The sequence below is a fragment of the Stigmatopora nigra genome, chromosome 12, assembly GCF_051989575.1.
Source record: "Stigmatopora nigra isolate UIUO_SnigA chromosome 12, RoL_Snig_1.1, whole genome shotgun sequence".
Classification (NCBI taxonomy): Eukaryota; Metazoa; Chordata; class Actinopteri; order Syngnathiformes; family Syngnathidae; genus Stigmatopora; species Stigmatopora nigra.
In genome coordinates, this window is record NC_135519.1 from 11,594,858 (window position 1) to 11,617,950 (window position 23,093).

Sequence of the window (23,093 nt, forward strand, 5' to 3'; positions counted from 1 at the left end):
TTTGGCTTTATTTAAATAAGTTTGGGGGAAAAAATCAATACAATATAATGAAGAGCTATTTTGGTTGTGATTTTCTTAACTTTTTGCTGTAAAAGGACATTTTTAAATGAAAATTATATCAGATGTTATGTCTCCCCTTGTTAAATGAGGCAAAAGAAGACGTTATGACCTTTGTGACCTCTTGAATGAGTCCAGTCATCCCACTTTTTCTATAATTTCTTTTCTTGCTTCAACCATCATTAACAGTTTTGTTATGATTAGCCATTATCTAATGTGTAACTCCTATAAGCTCAAAAGTGGTCTCATTTTCTGGCCATTTTTTGGTAAGAGTACATATTTTATTATACATCTGTTGAGAATAGGAATGTTTATTTAAGAGGGAAACATTCGAGAAATGTGGCCTTGTTCTTGACATATATTACAGATGTTTTTTTTCTTCTTTTTAACCTGCATCCAACAGGACATCAGGGAGGGACAAAAGCAGCAAAATGACTATCAAGGGACAAGCTGAGGAGAAGTAATGGTGCTTTACTCAGCTTTTATAGTGAAAGTCAAGTCCGTATAGAGTTAAACAACAATAAGATGATTCGGATTAACCTGAGCAAGTCTAGTTTACTAATCAGTGCTTATTGTCCATCTTCTCAGCAGCTGTTTCTGTCAATCACCTGTTTGTCATCATAGAATCTGTCGGCGACAGCTGCTCACTGCAAAATGTAATGACAATGTCCCCATATTATTAGTAATCACTATTATTTATTCATAATAAAACTCACACGGTTTCAGGCAGTGCTGATATAGGTGCTCGTTTAATATCAAAAGCCGTAATGGCCGTTTTTGTGTGCATTTTTGTCTGTTTTTTTGTCCTTGAAGTCTCCTCACTTTGATTGAATTAGATCAAATTGGACTTTACTGTCAAAGTTTAGAACATCAGCTTGAAAAAGCACTGAAAAATATATTATACGATAGTACTGTACTGTGGTAGTTTCATCAAAATCAAATAAGCTCTTACTTTGACATTTCAAAATGTCCTTTCCGTTGGTTAGACGTTACATGACTCATTTTAACAGACGTCCGAATAAAGTATGTCTGAATCCTGAGTTGACCTCCAAAGAAAAACCATTGATTTTTCCACTTGGTGATTGAATTCTCAATGGATTTGTCTTTAGGATTTTTCCAGACGATGAAGACAGCCTTTTTTTTTAGACTACGGCTTGTGTCTTTCCATTTCTTTATGCCATTTGATATATTCCTTCCACGACTTCTCAAGTTGAAAAATAGTAATAAAGCAGTTTTATTTGACTGGCACGCTATTCGGCGGTAAGACAATAAAAGATTCCCAATTGCAGGTCCTGACACGCAGGCATGATTTAGCATAAGAGCAAAAAAGAACTTGGAACCTTTCCCAGTCCTTAAAGCTTCATAACAGTTTGGGAAATGACGCGCCGGGAGTATGAATAATGTCGCTGTCGGATCTCGATTAAGTCCGCCCGCTCCACGACAATTCTCGGCTCGCAAATCTTTGAACTTTGTGTGCCACGCAAATTTTCCAGGGAGGAAAGAGGTGTGAGGTGACGTGGAATTATTGGCTCGGGTCGAGGGGGCATTCCGAATGTTTCTTCTCCACACTTTTGGCCTAAAGTTGTATTGTCGGGCCTCTTTTGTGACATCACCAAAGACCTTGTGGCTCTTTTATATTCTCCGCATTCTCCCACAATGTTAATTCTGCAAAGATTGCCATTAATTACAGTGTGACACAAATACCACAATGCCGAAAGAGAGGTCAACCACGCACCAACACACGCCGAGAACCGGCCCGTTGCGGTAATTAGAGTCTATTATCTCTCCGAGTAGACCCCTGGCCGGTTAATGAAGTCTGCCGTTGTCGGTTTGATTGGGGTTTGGGGGGTAGGGGGGCAACTTTCTCTCCATGGACTCCCATGAGAAAATGACCTGTCAGTTATAATGGGTGTGTTTGTGGTCATCAGCAGGGAGACTGTGTCTTCCTTCTGATTGTTACCTTAGCAACTAGAGACCAGGGATTTTTCATTTGTAGTTGATGAGAAGAACAATGGCAGTATTTTTGTAAATTGGCTGTCAGATGAGTCGTTTATCATGAAGGATGGCGAGTGAAGGAAGCCTCGCTTGCGGCTGTTTAAGGATAAATGACTTCACTTTGTTCTGTGGCAAACTAGTTCCTTGAGTTTGACGACATATTTTGTACTGTGGATCAAAACCCTAGTCTTTTCCGTCATATTCGGGGGCTTTCCTGTCTTCCGGCTCCCACCGTCCTTCCATCTGACCTTCGACCTTTAGCGGAAAGGCTTCAGTTCCCCTTGGCCTGAAATACTAACAATAACACACACACTCATATGAGAGACAAAGTCCATCACTCTAAAGGCTATTTTCAGACCACCCTCTCATTTCACTGTAAAAATATAACAAACAATGGCTTTAGATGGAATTTCCTCACTACACCACCTAATCTAAATGATTAAAGGCACGCCAGGCAACATCAAGGCATAAGTTAGAATGTGTTTATCCATCAAATCCTTGAATTCACTTTCACCAGACATGGTAATGGGGTCACTTAAGGCCCTGTAGTGGTTCAGTGGCATTCCCATGAAGTTGTTCAACACATTTTGGTGTGTGGAATTATAAAGTAACCACATGGTACAACCCCAGGATTGAAGTTGTTGTTGTTTTTATAATAGCAGACCCATTAGACTCATATAGTCGCCAGTTATAAATATTATATAGAGAGCAGATTGACAGGATTGAGTGCCTGTTAATGATGTCGATGAGTTGCCTCATCTAAAAAAGAAAAGAAAATACTAATAAAAAATAAAATGGTAGTACTCATGCCTTGCAGCAGACGGCAGTGCAGTTCCACAAAGCCGAAGCACTTCTTCGTCAACATGCATCATACCTCAGGTTGTCTGTCCATACAATCACATTGTTTTTCCACATTTTAGCTGCTAAATGATACATGGATCCTAGTAGTTTTCTGTTTACTTTAATTGTTTAGTTTAATAACTACATCGCATGTTTGCAATACATCATAATATGAACATTAAGTTGACTGGGAGATCCCCTAAGTCTAAGATGACTGCAATAATATCCAAGGACACGTGAGTAGTTTATTCTTGCACTAGTTTATACAATGTTACTTTTTCTCTTAACTATGCATTTAAGATCGTGTATGTATATGTGTGAAAAGAGAATGCAATAAGATGAAGACGTACTAAGTTGTTGATGCATCAACATCCAAAAAGTTTTAAAAACTAAAACAACATTGCTGTGTTTAAAAGTGGAGATTTCCTTTAAAAAGCAGCTACCTTTCATTTATTTCTTTTTCATTTAGCATATTGTAATGATGTTAAGAAATATACTACTGCAAGTGACTTTAAAAAGATAGTAGATCATATTTTGGAAAGAAATGTATCCATAAATGTGTTAGAAAATTCTTAATATTGAAATTTGCAGTACTGTGATGTCACAACCAGAATTTCTGCAAAAACTGGGCGTTCCCTGATGCATTGCAGTAGGGGAAATAACTATAAATGTAAAAACCAACTGTTCCAAGTTCATTTTTTAAATTACACCAGTGCAGTCCATTTGATTGTATTGTCATGGTTACCATCTCATAGCACCTTTTTATATGGTGTTGGAAGAAGTTTTAATATACTGCAATAGGGACATCTTGTGGTAATGCAGTGCTGTCACAAAATAGAGTTGTTCTGATTCTATTTTATACATCATACACACAACACAACGTTTTCATTTTTTTATTAATTAAATAACACAGATTTAATTTTAAATATAATATATCACTGAACACAAATGTGATGCCCTCAATCACAATATGGCACAGTTTGTGTTACAAGATTTGTTGAATACAGTGTTTTACCAAACACAGTTAGATTGCCTTTAAAAAACAGTACTAGTATTTTGGTAATGCTTGTGTTTTGGCAATAAAACTGGTTCAATGTGAACAGATTGAAGGCGGATGAAAGGGTTCAAAAAATTGAGCTGCAAAGTAGAAAAAAAGTATTTTTCACAGGCTTCTTAATAAAAAGTATCATACATCAATCAGCCATTTTGGGGGTAGACCATCGACCATTCCCAATCATACATCTTCATATACTGTATGGAGTCTTTAGGAATAACCTGTCTGTATATAAAGAATCCCAAAGTCCAATAAAAAGTATTTTTGTCTAACATTTGACATACCGATCAACAAATTATTAGAAGAGTCCAGCCCTTCCCTCATAGGTGTGGATTAAAATAAGACGGCTGCACAAATCCGCCCGATAAAAAGGGATGCAGAAGCCCTCCGGTGGACGTAAGCGGTGCTGCATTGGTGTGAAAAATCACGTTGGCGGGGCTCAAATTGGGAAAGGACTGCTGGAAAGCGGCCTGATTTGAACCACACGTCACCTGGCCTGGACTCACCATTGGACCAGGGGTCGACGGCATGGTGCTGTCCGCTCCCGGGTTCTGCTTTTTCCATTTGGTGCGCCTATTCTGGAACCAGATCTTCACTTGCGTCTCCGTCAGACTCAAAGACAAGGCCAGGTTGAGCCTCTCGCACACGGAGAGGTAGCGAGTGGCGCGGAATTTGTTTTCTAACGCCACCAGCTGCTCGTAGGTGAACGCCGTCCGGGCGCGTCGGGGTTTGGCGCCGTTCTGCTCTTGCCGTCTCCGTTTGCCGTGCGTGGACGAGTCCTGCGGGGCGACTGGGGAATCTTTCACCGGTTGGTCCCGCCCTTCGGGTAGGGGTGTGATCGCCAGGGGGTCGACCGCGACAGGGTGGATTTCGTTGGGCGTGGAGAGCTCATCTTCTGAAGAAAGGACAGAGAGGAAAGACACAACTTAGCCTTTGGATTTGTTAAATATTAGAGAGAACTGGGTCCGTTTACATCCCAGGTTTTGATCTCAGGTTGACGTGTTGTCATACTGTAGTCGCAGAAAAGTTACTGTAGTAACTGAAGACCACGCCTGTGAATGGATGCCAGTGGAAAATCCCAATTTGCCCCCCTCCAGTTCAATTCAATTCAAAAGGCAATTTTCTCCAACACCTGCCAGTCATGGGCTTTAAATGTGCTCTGAAATGGGGACCATGTCAATAAAAATGACTTCACCCATAATATCGTTTTACTTATAGAAAATGAATTTTGCGCTCAAATCTGGCATTTTTTTTTTATCTATTAGAGTTATTCAACCACAAAAACAATGCATTAGGGAATATCAGTAACTGGTTGTGACATTGCAACCAGAATTGAGCATCATTTCGAGCTTTCTAGTGCTACGTTAGCTAATCCATGTTGACAGATTTACAGGATGTTTATTCATAGAATGGCAAAAATCTGGAGCTCATTCTGGGTGTGACATCATCATCTATTTTGGCCATTTTTTGCTGATAAAATAGCAATTAGGATCTAATTTCATTAATCCTACAAAATATGGCCTGGCATTTTTTAAGTCTCTTGCGGTTGCACCTTTAAAATTTTACATCACAAAGTTTCTCCAATAAATGAGTCAACCATTTTGGTTAAGTATTTACAAAAACACTGAATACATCAGTGTAATGCAAAAGAACCAGTCAATGCTTTAAAATGCTTTAAAAAGAAAAAAATGTGTCACTCGCTCATCCTTTTTCTAAAGCACTGTCCTCATTAGTTTTTTTTTTTTTTTGCCAGCCAATCACAGAAAACCAGTGATTTACGCCCACTTTCACCTTTAGTAAAATTTTTGAACCTAAAATGAACCTAAAACATGGATCAGACTTTTTTTTAAATGTAAAAATCTAGTGATCTCTCTATTGAAAAGGCTCATTATAAATAGCTATATATATGCATTCAGATTTCTTTTTAGATTAGCAGTGTTTTTTGTAACATACTAGAAATACCTTTTATCATTCTTATGTTCTTTTACGCACGGGGTCACCTCAGGGTCGAGCGTAGTTCATCGGTGGCGTCCTCAAACGGACGCAAACTTCCCCACTGTCCATTTTTATTTAGTATCGCACAAAAGCGGACGCACAGAAGTAAACTCTTCCCGAAGTGGCCAAGTAGCTGTAGGACTCGGCCACTAATCCTTCAATAATTTATCAGCGGTAGATAGCTCCTCAAATGTCATGTTGCGGAAAGAAATCCCGCCTAAATCCAGCCGCGCCGTCTCGGCCGTGACGTGCTAATGGATTTCATATTTGCCCGCGGGTCGATAAATGTCATCTATTTAAGAGAGGTGGGAGGGGGGTTTGGAATCGAGCGATTTTTTTGGGGGGGGTGGGGGGTGTGGGAGGCAGACATGGCTGGGGTGTGCGGGTTTGTACCTGCAAGGTGCTGAGGAGAGATATGCAGGATGCGGTAATGGGATATCGATCAAAGCGTCCTCAATGGGACGATTTAAACAATTATCTCAGCCTCCCTGCTCCAATGCCAATCACGCTGCCGGGGCTCTGGGATACAAGCCTTTGTGGCTTCCTTGAAAGAGAGCTAACCGTGGAAATTAAGGGAAGGTCATACAAAGATGTCTCTGATTTCATTTAAAAAAAAAAGGCTTTAACTTGGCACTCCCCTGAGGCGTTGTTTTAAGAACATTCTTATATGGATGTTTTTGTTTTCAAAAGGTAGAAATACTTTTGACTTTTGGAAGAATTATTTATTTTGGAACATTGTCCGTTCATTGTTTAATATAAAATGGGATGTACCTCAAAACCAAAGTTAACATACTTATTTTTTTGTGATTCTATACAACTGCTGCATTGCATTGTATGATGCAGATCATTAAATTCCAATTTCTTTTCTCTTAAATCTACCTTCAACGTGTCACTATTTTCAACTCTATAAAATTATGACAAAGTTTCAGGTAAGAAAGAAACTAATTCTCTTCCACAAGATAGCACAAAGTACATCATTTTGACTGTTTATGCACTTTCTGAAAGATTCTGATGGGGCAATGCTGCTTTATTGAATATTCTAATATAGTACAGTTTATTATTATTGAAAAAAAACTACTTTAAAATGATTTTGCACTGCTATTTTCTAGGCTAAAGAAAAATGTTATTTTCTATTATTGGCATTTCTAGAGATGGCTAATTTACAGCTTTATTCATTCAAATTCAACATATTTGACATTAATGTTAGTTACCGTCTGTCATATGGTCTCCTTCCGCGTCGCTGTTCTTTTCCAAACTAGTCTCCTCCGCATCCGCCACGCCAAATAGGGCTCGTTCGCTCGCCCTTTTGCTGTTGAATTTGTTCGGGTCCAGAATGTCGACGATCGAGAAAGAAATCTTGTTGAGATCGGACGTGGTGGTCACTCCGGGGGGCTTGGAATCCAGCATGCTTCAAAATGACCAAAACCCCCCACCTCCAGGAAAATAAAAAACAAAACAAAACAAGAAAATGAAAGATAAAAAAACATAAAGCGATGCGTAATTACGCGCTCGGAGCGAGTCCTCTCATAGTCCGGTCGACTTTTGGGATGGAGATGATCAGATCGGCGTCTGTCTGGTCCTGCGCGTCGCGTCTCTTTTAAAGCGTCTGCCCCCCACCGGCATCGCCATCGCGCACGTCACGCAAACACTATTAGTGTTTCACACGACCCCCTAATGGGCCCCGGGTATTACTCGATAATCACCCATATCATTAAATTCAATAATGCGCTCGCTGAAAGTAAATTGGCCACAGATGGCGCTGGGATGGATTCCCTAAATTGGGAGTCTTTTGGAGGGGAGGGGAGACCTTTATTAAGGGATTTTGACCCCTGACAAAACTGTTTTGTGGAAGCTGTAGGGCATTTGTCATAATATTTGGAAAAAAAGTAGATTTTTTTTCCTCGCCATTCATTTTCTGAAACGTTTATCCTCACTAGGGTGGTTCAGATAAAACAAATAAATAAATACATTTTAAAAAAATTCTCACATTTCACCAGTGATTGAAATTTGGATATACTTACTTAAAAATACTTAAATACTAAAAAAAAACCATAATTATGTTTCATACACTTTTAAAAAAATATTAAAAGCCAGAAATAAAAGAAAACAATAATAAAAACAATATTTTAATATTTTTTATTTAAAAAATATATTTTTTATATTATTTATTCTTCCCCTTTACAAAAAATGAGATTATTGCAGCATATCTAGACAACAATTGGCTATATATATTATTTATATCATCCTGAGATGAATATTTTCATGAAAAAATTGTTTACTATCATAAAAGTTACCCGCATAGTATTTGACAACCAATTAGTTGTCCAATAGTCAATTAGCCAGCCTTAGTTTTAATGGTATTGACGTACAATCAAGCGATCACGTGCCGTTCATTTGTCCCTACAAGGATCTTGGGGGTGCCGGAGCCTATCCCACTCAGCCAACACCCTGAATCAGTATGCAGCACCACCTGACTTAGTAGTTTATTTTTTGGTTCTCCGTAGTCATCACTAGTTATGTCCCATTGTTTTCCCACAAATGGATGTTCTTAGTTATTCACGTTAACTACTTAACGCCAGTTTTGTCCACAGCAGCGGAATCCATGCAAAGCAAATTAGAAGCACAAAAAGGCCGACGCTGATTGTTTTCTCACCCGGGGTGATAGATAGATATTCATAATCAATGAGCTTCCCGAGTCGCCGCCATTAGTATTCAATATAAAGTGACACGGGGGTTGTTTAAAACCCCGAAGCCTGATGACGGTTAAATGGTGAAACCGCCGCGGGATCGATATTTCCAGCAGGTGTCCCGCGCAGATAAAAACAAACCGATGGCGACCGGGAGCGCATTGGAGATAGCGGACGGGAGCCTCAACCTCCCAATTACTGCAATGGCAAAGCTCTATTTAATCCAGGGTAGTATTCCAAATTCAAATTAACTCCAATTCATGACCTCCACTCCTAATTTCAGTATCTTCTTATAATATTGTAACTTCGTTTATCGCCATCATTTTTCCTCGAGGTTACGTAGATGGGCAAATACTGCTAAGACTGAATCGACTGGAGTATTTGAATTGGTTTAATTTTACTTCTTTTTTCTTATCTGTCCTTACTTGTAAATGCAAGTGACTTTTAATTCTGCCTAGCAACAAGTGGACTCGTAAAAACATCTAATAGTTTACGGCGCCAGTCTTTATCGAACTATTAAATACACATTTTGTGTCAAAACTATGAAAATAAAGCATTAGAAATATCAAGCAACTTACTTTTATGATTAATTTTGAAATGCAACTTCATGTTCTAAATACTTTTTGTATTTTGCACATTTTTATGTATTTGCAAGAATTAACTACAGTAAAAAAAGGCAACTATTTCAAAAGCATTAGAAAATTACATTATATCGAGCTGGTAAAAACCAAATTCTGAAAACTCTCTTTACCCACTATAAAAATGCAATTTTAGCTCTGTTAATGTCTACAAATGATCTACCAACTACCAAAAAAAGCTGTCAATCACTTCATGGCGGCAGCCCAGCTGGCATACACGTCGCCCCTCCGAATAAAAGCGTAAATACGACCCGACAAAAAATGTCTTGGACACCCAGAAGTTTCTCAATCTATGGAGCCCACTTTGGTTTTGGATGGCGCTTGGGCATGCGCATCTTTGAAGTGTGTGAGGTCCTGGCGAATTCTGTCAGTCTGGCGTTTACTCTCGTTCCCCTCATTCTTCCCTCCGCCGCTTCCTGCGTTCCGCTCACAGTTCCATCTGGTCATAACCCGTCGGATCGGCTGCCTTTGCGGCACTTACATAGTCAAACATTTGTAAAAGCCGCCCCGACTCGGCGGGGGATCCACAGTTACCCGCATTTGCATGTGTATGGCCCTCTGCCGGGCACAACTCCGGGCCTTCCATATCAATGGAGGCGGCCGCACGCTGGAGGTTTACGACTTCCTACGAGAAAGGCCCGCGGCCGGACATCTGTTTGCACGTGCGAGCGGGACAAAGGAAGACGTAAAAGCCCTCGGGTCGCCTTCACGCTGAGCGGGAAGAGCCCGCGCACGCCGGCGCGGGACGTGGCGGAGGGCGGGGCGGCCCACCGAGACACACTTCCATTGCAGGCCCCCCTCCGGGTGTTGTAAAGTCATGGCTTGGCGGGGAGGCGGCCCCCAGTCTGCAAAACGCCAGATCATTTGTCTAATGGCGGAGGAGGCCCGATGAGGCGCGCTTGTATACGCAGGCTGCCGGCTCCATTGTTTCTGGCTTTACGCTTCTGTCGCCGCCGTAAAAGGGGCTTCCCGACAAAGAGGCAACGAGTGTCGCCAGAGCGGGGCCGTTTGACCCTCCGTGCCGGATTCCTCCCACTTTGAAGATGTTACATGGCTGGCTTTCATGTAGCGCCTTCTGGGCCAGGTCGGAGACGAGTTAAGGGCCATCATCACCTCATTGGACGGAATAGGATTGATTGTATTGTATTCATTTTAGATGTAAAATAAACCCAAATAGTTCAAAGCCAAGTTTTAATCTCATTTCGCTTCCCTTCACTGAAGGGTCAACGTCTGAAAAAATGCTGACCTCCATATTAGTAGTAGGAGCATTTTGCCTCGCATAATTAAACGTATGTACAATATATAGACCAAAATAATGTGATCAATTCAGCTGTTTTTTTGCTCTCCTTGAACCTTTTTGTCTTTCTTCTGCAGTTTTTTTTTCAGTGGTGTATATACATATATTTTTTGGCAATATCTTTATACCTATGGATTATTTTTTTCTTGCATTTCATCAACTGTTAAAAACCACAAATCCACTTTAAATGGCAAGACTTGCATTAAGTTATCATTTTTTCAGCCCAATACAAATTTAGATTGCTGCCACCCCTCCCACTCCAAATAGATTGGATGTTTATCGCCATCGAGTTAATTCTTAAAATACTTTTTCACACCCGATTTTTCCCCCTCTATTACACAAATAACAGTGGAAGAATTTCAAATTGGCTCGTACACCCCCATTGAATGTTTGGAAAGATAAAAGTTTGGACACCCAAGCGGACAATATTGTTTCATCAAGTATTTCAAATCTGTGTCCCCAGGCTTCGCTGCCAGCCCTCCCCCACCGCCGTCCGTGCGTCGTTGTGACTCTCGGAGACAACAAGGTCAGTGGCATTGCCCGGTAATTGTCCTAACGGTTTGTGTACCTGTTGGGTGGAGGCGAGTAATGAGAGTTTTTCATTATGTGCGGGACGGGTGAGTGCGCCTGGCAGATGCTGACAGGCAGCAGCTGTGGAAAGTTGGGCGGTGATTTGTACGGAGGGTCAACCGCGTCGCATAGCCGATGGAGTGGGCGGGGGGGGGGGCTGAATTACACCGAGGGACGCTGTCAGTCATGCCTCGCCCCTGGCACAACAAGGTAAAGGTCGGTTCACGGGAGGGGGGGCCACGTCATCTGTCGGCGGAGGGTTCCGGAATTTCACGTCTTGTACTTGTTAGTAAAGTCATTTTTCCCCCATATTTAAAAAAAAAATGAAATATGCGCACTGACATGCAAACATTGCCCAAAAGTTATGGTACGGAGTCGTACTCATCTGTAAATAGCTTCATTTAAAATAACTATGTGGTAAGAACTAAAGTTGTTGTTGTTTTGGGTTAAATCTGTTAAATTTAGTGTCAGAAATATGTAGTAAATCAATTTTAGGTTCATTAATAGGTATAATAACTTTCTTTCTACTCAACACAGGAGATTAATTCATGAATTGTGAAGGATACTTTCTAATTCGGATCATAAACCAATCCTTTTCTCAATGCTGGTATTTGTTAGTCATCAGTGTGGTGTCCCTCCTGGCTCCCCTTTAGTCCTTTTGCAGTTTCCCCACTTCACTTCTCCTTTCAATCTCACCCCACTCTCTAGCCAACAGGTCTCAGGTAAACCACGTTTTTTTTCCTAGCCAACAATGGCATCGTTTAGAATTCCCATTAAGCTCCGACTGATCCTCCTCGTTACGCAAGGGGGGGCGCCCCGTGACCTTGCCCCCGGCATCATTTGTGACCTCTTCATTCCGCTTATCAACTACCACCATCCTCCAGCACCGATCTGTTATCTATCACCCCCATGAGTCCAATTTCAATCTAGGGACACGGCGCCCAAAATCCCCATCTTGTTTTCCAGTGTGCTGCACGCCATCTCATATTGTAATGAAACCTTTTTCCCTATATACCATTATATATTATATATGTTTTTCCTTACGTGTGGCCGTCGAATTGACCGTACAACGGTCGCACTGTCACTCAACACAAGCATTGATTAAGCATTGTTCTGAGAAGGTCACATCATAATTCATTAACAGTAATTACAGGCGAAGCGCCACCTGCACCCCCTCCCCTCCTCCGAAGCGCTTAAATTACGAGCGAAGCCGCGAAGCGCCTCGCGCTCCGAAACAATGAAGATGTAAAGGCGTGGGAGCTATTAGTTACGTTATTTAAATGGAGCCGTTTAAACCTGGGGAGCTGTCTTTATGAAGGGCAATTAGGCACTAACGGTAATTGATAATTCCTGCTAATTGCAATTAGGAAATATAAATAGTGGCTAGAGTATTTATCATCGTTGCAGAGGTGCAGGATGGGAAGGTGTGATGGAAGGCCATTGGATTAAAGTCCATTCGTCTCCATCTAGCGCACCAACAGATTGTGTTTGTCCCTTTATATTTCTCCATTGACCGTTAGTGCTTTATTTTTTTTTCACTCCTCTCTCACTTTCTGTGCCCTTGCCAAATACGGTACCTTTTTAAAACTAGTGCTGGTTCGAGTTGTTATTTTAACTGCCTGTAAAAACGTTTAAATGCCTTGCCATCCTAATTTGGGGACAAAAAAATGATAACCTGGTTTGTTAAGGATGAACCAAATGGAAAATAAACCAGAAATGCTTTACAATTGACCCATTTTTTTTTAATTGACCACAGAATAACTTGGTCATATTAGGATTTAAGATACATATTGTAAATATATTGTGTCAATGTCATTCTGTTCCCTCCTTTTACACCATTACCTTCTTCCACACTGTGTTTTAAACAGGCTTAAAGATGCTCCTTTTGAGTCCCCAAAAAGCCAATCTATTCAGGAGCAAGCAGAACACATCATTTTCTGCATCAATCATTCTGTCACACAGCACAGCGTCCCAATCCAGATTAAATTTGGGGCTATCATCTCTAATGAGATGCCCCATTGGACCCTTGAACCCTAAAATTTTCGGCATATAATACGCATTCCCACCATTTTTGCACCCAAATTCCAATCAAAGCCACTCAATTTTGTATGTGTAACCCTTAAAAAAAATTATAAACCCAAATTTAGCCTGCAATTATCATTAAAACGGTTGAACTAATTTACTGCTAATATTCTAATGAATAACTTCAATAAATGAACTATCAAATTCTTTCTCCCCTTTTTCAGGTTCACTTGTTTTTAGCAAAACCCCTCCCGTGGTGCTCTTCAAATGGGACCCCTGCACTGTGACTATGGCGAAAAAGCCCCCCACTCACCCCTCAACTCTCCCTGCGGAAGAACTAGCCAACGATGGCTGGTAATTGCTACAGTGAGATGTGGATCAGAGGAGCTGCCCTGATCAATAAAGTCTTCATCAGCTATTTCCCCCGATGATTCTCCCTCATTTCTGCCTTAATTGTTCTTTTTCCATCCAACAAGCTCTTCTCCTTCTGTGGGAGTCTCAACGGACACAACATCTAATGGAGGACAAGGGCCAGGGAACCTGAGGAGAACCATGACCTCCACCAGACCGGGATCACTGTTAGAGAACCATCATGACCCACACCGAAACCTGAGAGGTAGTCCTGCATCTCATTCTCTAAAAGTGTCCATTGTAAGGGGGGAAAAACACTAGGTTTTGATTAGTTAAGAATCACAAGTCAAAATATTAGGAATACTTGACTAAGCATTTGGATGCCACTCAAGTAGAGACATTAAAAATAGGATCAATTAGATTTTATCTCCACAAATTTGCATCATTATCATTTTTCACTCTAATTATGTTTTGGTCACTTTGAATTGATTTGCTGCAATGAATAGTGCCATTAAATTCAGATCTTATTTTATTTATTATCATTATTATAATGAATACTATCCAATAGCATGCTGGGATTGGCCAACCAGACTCCCCATTCACTAATGATAAGTGGAATAGACTCCGGCACCCCCACAACCATTGCAGTTTATTAGGGACTTTTCTGATGTCCAGCAACAACCAAAAAATAGCAAAATTCATCCCAATAGGACATTTTCATTTGACCTTCATCCAAGTTGGGCGGAGAATCGGAAATAATTGTAGTGCGATTGCGTTCCTTTAGGGCCCTTTGTCCTCCCGTGCCAGTGAAACGGTGGCCATGTCCCCGGGGGAGGGGTCACCCGCCGTCTTTCACGGGACCCCCTCTCTCGGCAGGCATCGCCGCTCATGTGGAGAAATCCGTTAAAAGACTGAGAAGGACGCATTCGAGCTATTTGGTGGTCGTGGAAAAACATTTTTTCGAAGATAAACACAGGCTAGTTTGCGTTTGTGGCCGTTCATGATTGTGTTCAGCACTTTTCTGGATTCATCAGCAAAACTCTTGATATCAATCAATTAATGATGCTGCGTTGTGATTGAGTGGATCTGTTTTATTTTTTAAAATATTTGGCTTCCAATGCTGTTTAATTGAGATTTCAAGAGGGGATCCAGAAAGGTCGATCCGCATTAGAATTCTCTTATTCTAAATACTTGAAAGGGGCCCCCCCATCAATAATTCTGGCACATTGAATAGAGACTCATGGGCCCGAGGGGCCGTTACTCATTAGCGGCTCCCAATGAGATATGACTGGACATTCCCAGGAATTAATAGCATTGGGCCATTCCCTTTAACCTCATTGATTTGTACATTTCAAGCCAAGAAGTACGTATACAGTCTTTTCAGTCCTTCTCTACACCTTATGCTGCTTTTTCTGTTATTTTTCCATCTGCATGTGTTGCTGTATTTTAATGTTTGTTTCTTATTTTCCTGTAAATGTTACATAGTAATAATTGTTTTAAAAAATGCCAAATAATCATCCATAATTTTAACCCATACCGTACTTACATATATGCATATGACATATTTTAATGCACTCCAACACTGGCCAGGTTGGAATGAGAATATTTAGCACAGGTTTATCAGGACCAAAGACATTTATTTGCACATCCTCTTAAATTCCACACCCCCCGTCAAAATGCTTTTCACCCTTCCGTTTATGAAAGCCTTTTTAAAAAGCGCTTTGGTCCCATGGTTCAAAGATACGTAGATATATTTTATGACTCCCCTGGGGATAATTAGGGAAATGAAGTCTTAAATCACTCAGCAAAAAAAGGCCTAATTTGGAGCATTCAAGTGCACAAAAGCATGAAGTCTGATGAATATGCCCCTCTCGCTTTTGCCCCTTTGTGCGGCGGGACGGTGATTTATCCAAGCTTTATGCTTGTCGACTCACCGAGGCTTTATGGGGAAAATGAGATGTGAGTTGTCTTACAGCCGGCCCACTCGTCTCCTTCGCCCAGCGACAATAGATTGTGCCGAGCTCGGGCGGCGGGGGGCTTTATCGACACATCCCATTACCGAGGTCTTGGCGTTTTACGGCCATTTCCATAAATTTCGGCCCTGGGGACAATCTCCAGGGCCTGTGTGCCGCTGGCTGATGATGGGGAGATCATATTGGGGCTGTCGTTTGACGCTTGGCCACACACACTCGCACCCGCATCGGCAGGGGATGGATGGAGGCCGCCGTCCCTCCCTCCTCGGTGTTGAATTGGACTTTACAGATGATGAGAGTCTTACTTGGGGTCAGTGTGTATTTACAGCTCAGTGACTCCGCTCCGTCGGTTTAGAAAGCAAACAGAGAGGGTTAACCGATCAGACCTCTGGGAGCATTCGGGTTGGGGTTGGGGAGGGAGACTGTGCCATTGCCCTCCCATCAACTGCACACTATTAATCCATTACAAGCAAGCTGGCTTTAACTTACTGTGCAAGTATAAAGCAAACAGCTAACTACTATAGGTCCAAAAGGAGGGCAGTGGAGGGAGTTGACCTGGTCCTGCTCACCTTTTCAACTGGCCCTTTATTGACAGATTTTCCTATAAAGCCAATACTGGATTTAATTCAGTGGAATTCCTATTATGGAAGGTGTTTGCATAGTATGACTAAAATGTAGACTCTGATACTTTAAATATCGGGAAAAAGCAGAAAATGCATATTGTAGTATAGTCTCTTTAGACTGGCAAAATTTAGGGCAAAGTGGCTCTTGTTTGAGTGTGTGTTGCTCTTTGTCAAAAGAGGGCGCTGTGGTTTCAAAGGTCTGTGGATGTGTAAAACAACTTCACGAATCACTTTAAAAAAATAACATTAAATAAGTCATTTGCTGGTTTTACGTATAGTTTGAGATAGATGACATGCATCTGTCCATAGTTTTTTTGTCCACCACTAAAGGTCAGAACCATATGTATGTAGTCGTTAAAAAATAGCAAAGCACTATTGTATGAATTTTAAAAGAAAAAAATGGGTAGGCATGCATTTGGCACAAATATGTATTTTATATATATGACTGCAAAGTGCAAAACAATGTCAGGTTTGTAAAATGGCTCTACCTGCTGGCTATAAGTACTCATTGCATTTTGGGGTTGGGGGGTGCGGTGCAAATAGATAATATACTTTCAAGACAGTACGCCCTGCTCTCTTTCAGATAATGAGTGAACGTTAATAACACGCACTAAGTCAAACGTATCGTAGGCACACGCTTCCCGTTGCATATGGTTCGTGTTTGTGGTTTCTTTGACTCCATTCGAACCCCCGGCTATTTTGTATGCATTGGTACTTTAAACTTGAACGCCAAGCCTCTTTCAAACACTCCTATCTCCACGCCGAGGTGGCGTCCCGTTCCCATAACATCTCTCAAAGCACGTTCCACTTTTGGAAGCCAGCGGCCCCCAGACCTTGACCCGTATAAAGCAACCCCCGCAGTTTACCGTTGGGGCCACCCAAAGTGGGAAAGGCAGACACCCCGCCCCCACATCCATTCGCCGTTGACACTCTAAGACCACAACAGGAACCACATTATTTCCTTTGTGGCCCGTCTTTCATCCTCAGCCACCAGAAATAACCTACGAAGGGAGCATTGTGACGTAGAGACAGACGTTTTTTTTTTGTTCCGGGTGTGCTCACTAAACTTACTGTACCGATAGACTTTGCATATCTTTTTTGAAAGAACACCATGCAAAGGTTTCTTACTTTCTTACTACAGTTTCTTTCAATCTCATTATACTTATATAATGAGAATAAAAGCATAAATTCTTAGCGAAACCACTGCTGACCAGAAAGATCCTCAAGGCTGATCTTATTTTTTGGCACTCAAGACTTTGGCAAGACTATTCTATACACTGAAGTTTAAATTGTTGAAAGATTTATGATTCTATCTGGCATAGATGTAACACATTTCAGTAGAAGGAACATCAAAAATGTGATGGTCTGGGGTTGCTTTTTACTACAGGAACTGGACCGCGAGATGCAGCTGCAAAACACTTGAAAACCAACAAGCAAGAATCTCATTTTTATTGTTCTTGGATGTTCCATTTTTTTAGTTTAAACTGAACTTTTGAGTTTTCAGTACCGGCGCTTCATATGGCTATTTTTGGAATATTGAGTCGCAAGATCGAATCTCTTCCAGCAGTCATACGTTTTCAACACAATCCGGTTTCTTGGCTGCCGTAAATCAAAGCACTCTGCAAATATCTTTGCTGGGGCAGATTACTGCGCTGGTATTAAGAGTATTGTGTAATGTTTGTTAACATAGTATTTTTTTGAAAAGGTGCCAGCAGAGCTCAGTTTAATCCCCAAATATGTCTTTCGTCATTTGCCGGTTACATTTTTTCAGCATTAATGGCACTGGTCTAAGAGTTTTGGCCCTGTAGAAACATATTTTAGCACACAGGTTCACCTGAAGTCAAAAAGTTGGCCTTTAACTCAGGTTCGTGCAACTGTCACTTGTGTTGACCCAGAGGCAGCAGTTTCCCAAACACAGCGAGACAGGATCTAACAGGACAAGACAGTACAAGGTGTGGTGTGTTTATCTTGTTCGTTAGGCTTCCTTCATTACACACGCACTTCCTGCAATGCCGATAACCCCTTTGGAATGGCCGTAAACATCTTTGCCAGAAAGGACGTGTCTATTAGAAACAGTACCGACTAGCAGTAGTCAGGTCTGTGGAAAATGGACATCACAATTCAAATACTTCCATTACAATGAATGTCTTTGGATCTGCCAAATAAATGCCACTTAGATTTACTGTATGTGCTAGGGGTGTCCCAAACCCATATTTCTGGATTAGGGTGAGGTCACCTGATCTGATACCTGGGAAATATATTAAGGGAAAAAAATAGCATATCCAAATGATGTTTTTCTCCAATTTGAACAGAGCTATACAACAATAAAGCCAATTGTAAAGACTGGCAATTAATGACCATGTTTTAGCTTAATTCATTTTAAAAACTGATCTTTTTGACCCAATTCCAATCCTCTGAAAATGACGTGATCTGGCCCGATTTTCAATCACACGATCGTATCTGAGACATTTCTAGTATGCACTCCAAAATGGAGTGTTTATGGGCTTCCTTCAGTATTCCTGGGGGCTCTTTATCAATTTTCCCCCCATAAGGCAGAAGACTGTGTGAACATTCTGGACCTTATCTGGATTCTTTAGCCGTGACAAATGAAATAGCCAGAGTGTGAGGTCCCATTCTTGTTTCAGACCAAAATCTGTGGATGTTATTTGCATTAGGATAACCTCGACAACTCTTTTAAAAGATGCATGGCTTTAATAGAAAACATGTGCCAAATGCTTAGCGAGGTAAAACCTCTCCACCCGGATTGTACAAAAGAAGGAAGAGTGACACTTTTGATCACACCCTGTCTTTCAAACCTTCAATTTTCATTTTTCTCCCACATTTGAAAGCGGCAGTTTGATCCGTTGCCAACAATGTTGGAAGGTGCGGAGGCCTTATGAGGAAAAACATCAAACTAAACTGGTAAATCTAATTCCTGTTAAGGAATAAATACTAGGCTGACAACGGTGTCACAAAACACATAATTACTAGCATTCCCTTTTTAATTATCTTTAAGATTTATGACATTCGTCAGTCAGCATTTACAAGGCGATGTTGAAAGGTCAAGCATGATCAGATTTGTAAGATGCACAACAATAATGTGAAAAATTCCCTTTCGCAGCATCCTCTAACGTTCTGGAACCTGAACGTCAACAAACGGAAGCTGTTTGGTAAATATTTGGCTCAGCGGATCGCCTGTGTTTGACATCAACTGTCTCAACGTACACAAATACACAAAAAGTGAGTGCTGTTGTTTTTTTTGTCATGTTTTTATTCTTCTACCTCATTCCATACATCCATATGGCTGTGGTTTCAAGTTGCCCAGGCTTCTGGTGGGGGAGCAGACATATGACACACATTTGAAAACACTTTGTGGTCGCTTTGTGGTGCAGCAAACATGGCTGCTCTCCCCGTGGTATCCGCATCCCCACGAATGGAGTTTCCTTTATCGTATAACTTGACCACACCGAGAAAAAAATGAAAATGGGAAAAGACTAAGGCTATTAATTTAATCTCTAGTAAAACTGGGACTATATCCTCCCCAAATTACATATAGGACGATATAGTTTTCCAAAATATGAATGTTATCACGTATTCAAAATTGAACTAAAACTTTAGTCTGAATTTTTTAATATTTTTATTTAATTTCAACTTTCTGTCATATTTTGTTGGGGTTTAATGGCTGGATGTTTTTTACTTGTCGGTATGATTGTATGAGTTTCACTTTTTTTCTTCTGGCTCGTCCCCTTTTGTGACCCAGGTGTTTGTCATCAACTCTTGTCTGTATATTTCAACCCCGTGTTCATGTGCTTCAGCGTAGAAGTATTTTTCTGCATTTTTTTTTAGGTCTTTTCTCCATTATTGCGGTTTCAACCATTGATCACTGACCTGTTTCAATATATTATATATAATAAATTGTTCCTATATGGATATTAGGTCAAATGAAGGTTAAGGAGGTCAGTAAGTTCATTTTGAACATGAGTAAAAATGGGAAAATTCAATTATGGTTGCAGCCTATCCCCAAGCTAACACGAGCATCTTTTGAGGCCGTTAATCGCATTTTATCGGGCAGCGCGGACAGCGGGCGGATTCTTTTTACGCATGAGCTTTTACTTAGTGCACACAAAGGGCATCTTTCTTGTTGTTATCTCCAGACCCACAATGAAGAGAGGGAAAAGGAGGAGCTAGTGGGAAACAGAAAGAGAATGAGGCTTTGCAAGAATGACTCATGCTGAAAAGTGGACTGAAAGCTCATAAAGGTCCGTCTCGCGTCTCTTGTGACACCCGATCGATCCCTCATTGGGGATTGTGGCCTTTTGACAAAACAGGCTATTATTCGGGGGTTAACATTTTAGCTCACTTCGTTTTTTTTCACTTACATTTAAGGGTACTTGCAGGTCACTTCCGGTAAATTTGGGATCATTTCCTATTAATTTTGCTGCTTGTTTGACAACACTGACTTGCACCAATCCGATTGGATCTCCATGCCATGTACAGTATATGCGTGCATGCACAGTATGTAAACATAGTGGCGCTATCATGTGGCATCTTCATGATTACTCTGGACTTGCCCCTAAACCACTAAACTTGCTCTAAAACCATTTAATTTCCCTCGTGGGATGAATCAAGTTGAAACTATTTATTGCCAAGTGCCAGGAAAAACGGCTGACTGTGTGTGTGTGTGTGTGTTGCTACAGCTTGTGCTCAAATAAAAGTCTTTGTAAAGGTTTATAATTACAGTCTGAGATCAGAGAAAATCGTAAGTGAAGTTCCCAATGTATTGCAATTGCTTTGAGATACGTGTTGAACTCGCGTTATGACTACACTTATACTTCAAGTCATCTTTCCTAAAATGCTTTAATTCATTCCAACTTGGGAAAAAAATTATATAATACATTTACTGCTTGCTAAACTAACACTCTAGTAAAATAGAATATCATAAAATCCAATAGTCTGTGCTCTCATGGCCACCGGGTTATGCGTAAACAAAACCCTCATCATGCCTGTGAATATCTCAACGTGTTGCTACGCCGTTTGTGTTGAACAAACATTCCTTAATGCATGACATTCTGTGGAATTGTTTACTCATCTCCAATGGCGTTTTGAATGATTTGATAGCTCTAACATCTATAATTTTTTTTAAAAATTCCCAGCAATGACGGCCCGTCTTTCCCAAAAACTTGCAAGTCATTCCATCATTTTATTTATTTTGAGAATCCTCACATTGCGAGCCACAATACAGATTCCCGTAAAGGTCGCAAATGAGTTTGCGGTATATGTTTTCCCACGCTGGCCTCTGACTGTTATTGTAACTTCAAAATATAGGAGTGACGCGCTGGTGTGTTTCGTGCCCTCGTCTGGCGGCGGTGAGAATAAACCAAGCCCCCCTCTCCTCAAACTCCTCCCGCTGGCCTTGTTTTTGTTTGTTTACACTCACGGTGGATAGAAATCCCAACAGTGAAAGAAAACAACTTGTCCTCCTTTCCTTCCACTTTACTCGGAGGCCATCCGATCCGCCGTCTGTGTGAGGCGGGTGGTCCCCGGGGGGCGACCCCGCCATAATAGTTGGGGTGGAGCGGCCCGGCGAGCCGTGGGGCTTTCCAAACTCCCCCTTGAGGGGTCCTCGGAAGGCCTCGGTAAAACGGCATCACGCTTCATTTAAAAGAAAACCAGAAAATGGTGAGCTCGGCATCAGAGAGCGGTGAAAATCAACAAGCTAAAAGCCCGTTGTGGCTGACTTACGCTGATGTTGGCTGCAAAAAGCCTGCAGAGCTGATAGCCTTAGCCTTGGAAATGTGCACCGTGTGTTGTTCAAGTCAAAATTCTGCTGCTCTTGCTTCCAGCGTTCACTCCACTTTACCTCGTATGTTTGTGTTTTCTCATTGAAAGTACTTTGGGCCGCTGCACATTTATTTATTTATTTATTAGGTCTATCCCTAAATACACTGTGTGTCAAAAGGTCGACTGATGATAGACAAGTCCCAACCTCAGACATGTGTGAATTGCATTACTTTACAAATGCCACGTGTAGGGCAGGCTAGCACAGCAAATATAACTATAATAGTTCTGTGAGTCCTCACCTGATACATCTGAAATGTATTAAAAAGGGACATATAGCACATCCAAATGTCTTTTACCCAACTTGAACCAAGGTAGCAAATATTAAAGCTGCTATATAAGAAGGTTATTAACAGAAAATAATTATTTTTCTTTCGGTTTCAACTATGCAGAGGCAAACATTGCATTTTTTTAATAGCACAATTTTAATAGTACTAGTTCTGTGTGAGTCTTAATAAGTATTTTTGTTGCACCAGCCGCAGACTACACAACAAAAAGGAAAAAACAACATATGTCCCACTGGAGTATAGGTTATATTTTTGGGAGTACGTTATCTTAAAAACCCAACAAGGCAGATTTGTAACCCGATTTGGGTTGTACATGCCCTTTTAGACGTACTTTCCCTGCCCCTAAGCAAAAACCTTTTGCTTTCTTACTTTCCAGCCCATTGACGAGGGGTTTCCCCTGTGAGTGTGGGACTTTTCACACAATGGCCGCCTGAGCTTGACATTGACGGCCACCATGTACATAACGGCCCAAGTGAAAACACGAGACGCCCGTAGACAGACGAGCGCGTACGCTAAGCCGTAAATTACCGGCTCACCTTCGACGGCCCAGGCTTTCAATGTCAACGGACTTTAAAGGCTGTGGAAAAAAAAAAAACACTGGACACGTGATAGCTTTATCAATGCTTTTCTAAGACGACTAATGGTCCTCCTTCCCAGCCAGATCAAACACAGCTATCTCGACCTAACCTTGACTTGGAAGCGCACCAATGGCTTTTGCGCCCATTCACACAGATTAGTGCTCTGTTGTCCGTTGGTGCTCGGTGGGAACTCCTGAGCAGGGAAATTCTTTCTCTACTATTTTGTGAAACAAAAATAATTGAGCGTATCAAATTGAATGTCAGACTGGGGATTACCGCCTCGGCTTC

General features: G+C 41.2%; 1 protein-coding gene and 1 long non-coding RNA gene across 2 annotated transcripts; one reads left to right on the forward strand and one right to left on the reverse strand.

The window, feature by feature from the left end:
- The first annotated feature begins 2,921 nt into the window (after positions 1–2,921).
- On the forward strand, positions 2,922–13,769 carry LOC144205842 (uncharacterized). Its single transcript, XR_013328239.1, has 4 exons — positions 2,922–3,128; positions 11,027–11,089; positions 13,380–13,509; positions 13,632–13,769. It is a non-coding gene; the product is annotated as an uncharacterized LOC144205842 (long non-coding RNA).
- nkx1.2la (NK1 transcription factor related 2-like,a) lies at positions 3,869–7,410 on the reverse strand. Its single transcript, XM_077729940.1, has 2 exons — positions 7,153–7,410; positions 3,869–4,841 (listed from the first exon to the last, which is right to left on the reverse strand). The coding sequence occupies exons 1-2, from the start codon at positions 7,346–7,348 to the stop codon at positions 4,267–4,269; spliced, it is 771 nt and encodes a 256-aa protein (XP_077586066.1). The 5' UTR covers positions 7,349–7,410; the 3' UTR covers positions 3,869–4,266.
- Positions 13,770–23,093: the final 9,324 nt, after the last annotated feature.

Coding starts and splice junctions, on each gene's coding strand:
- nkx1.2la (XM_077729940.1), bottom strand. CDS start 7,348: ATGCTGGATTCCAAGCCCCCCGGAGTGACCACCACGTCCGATCTCAAC. Junction 4,842..7,152: donor AGGAGACCATATGACAGACG/GTAACTAACATT, acceptor TCCTTTCTTCAG/AAGATGAGCTCTCCACGCCC.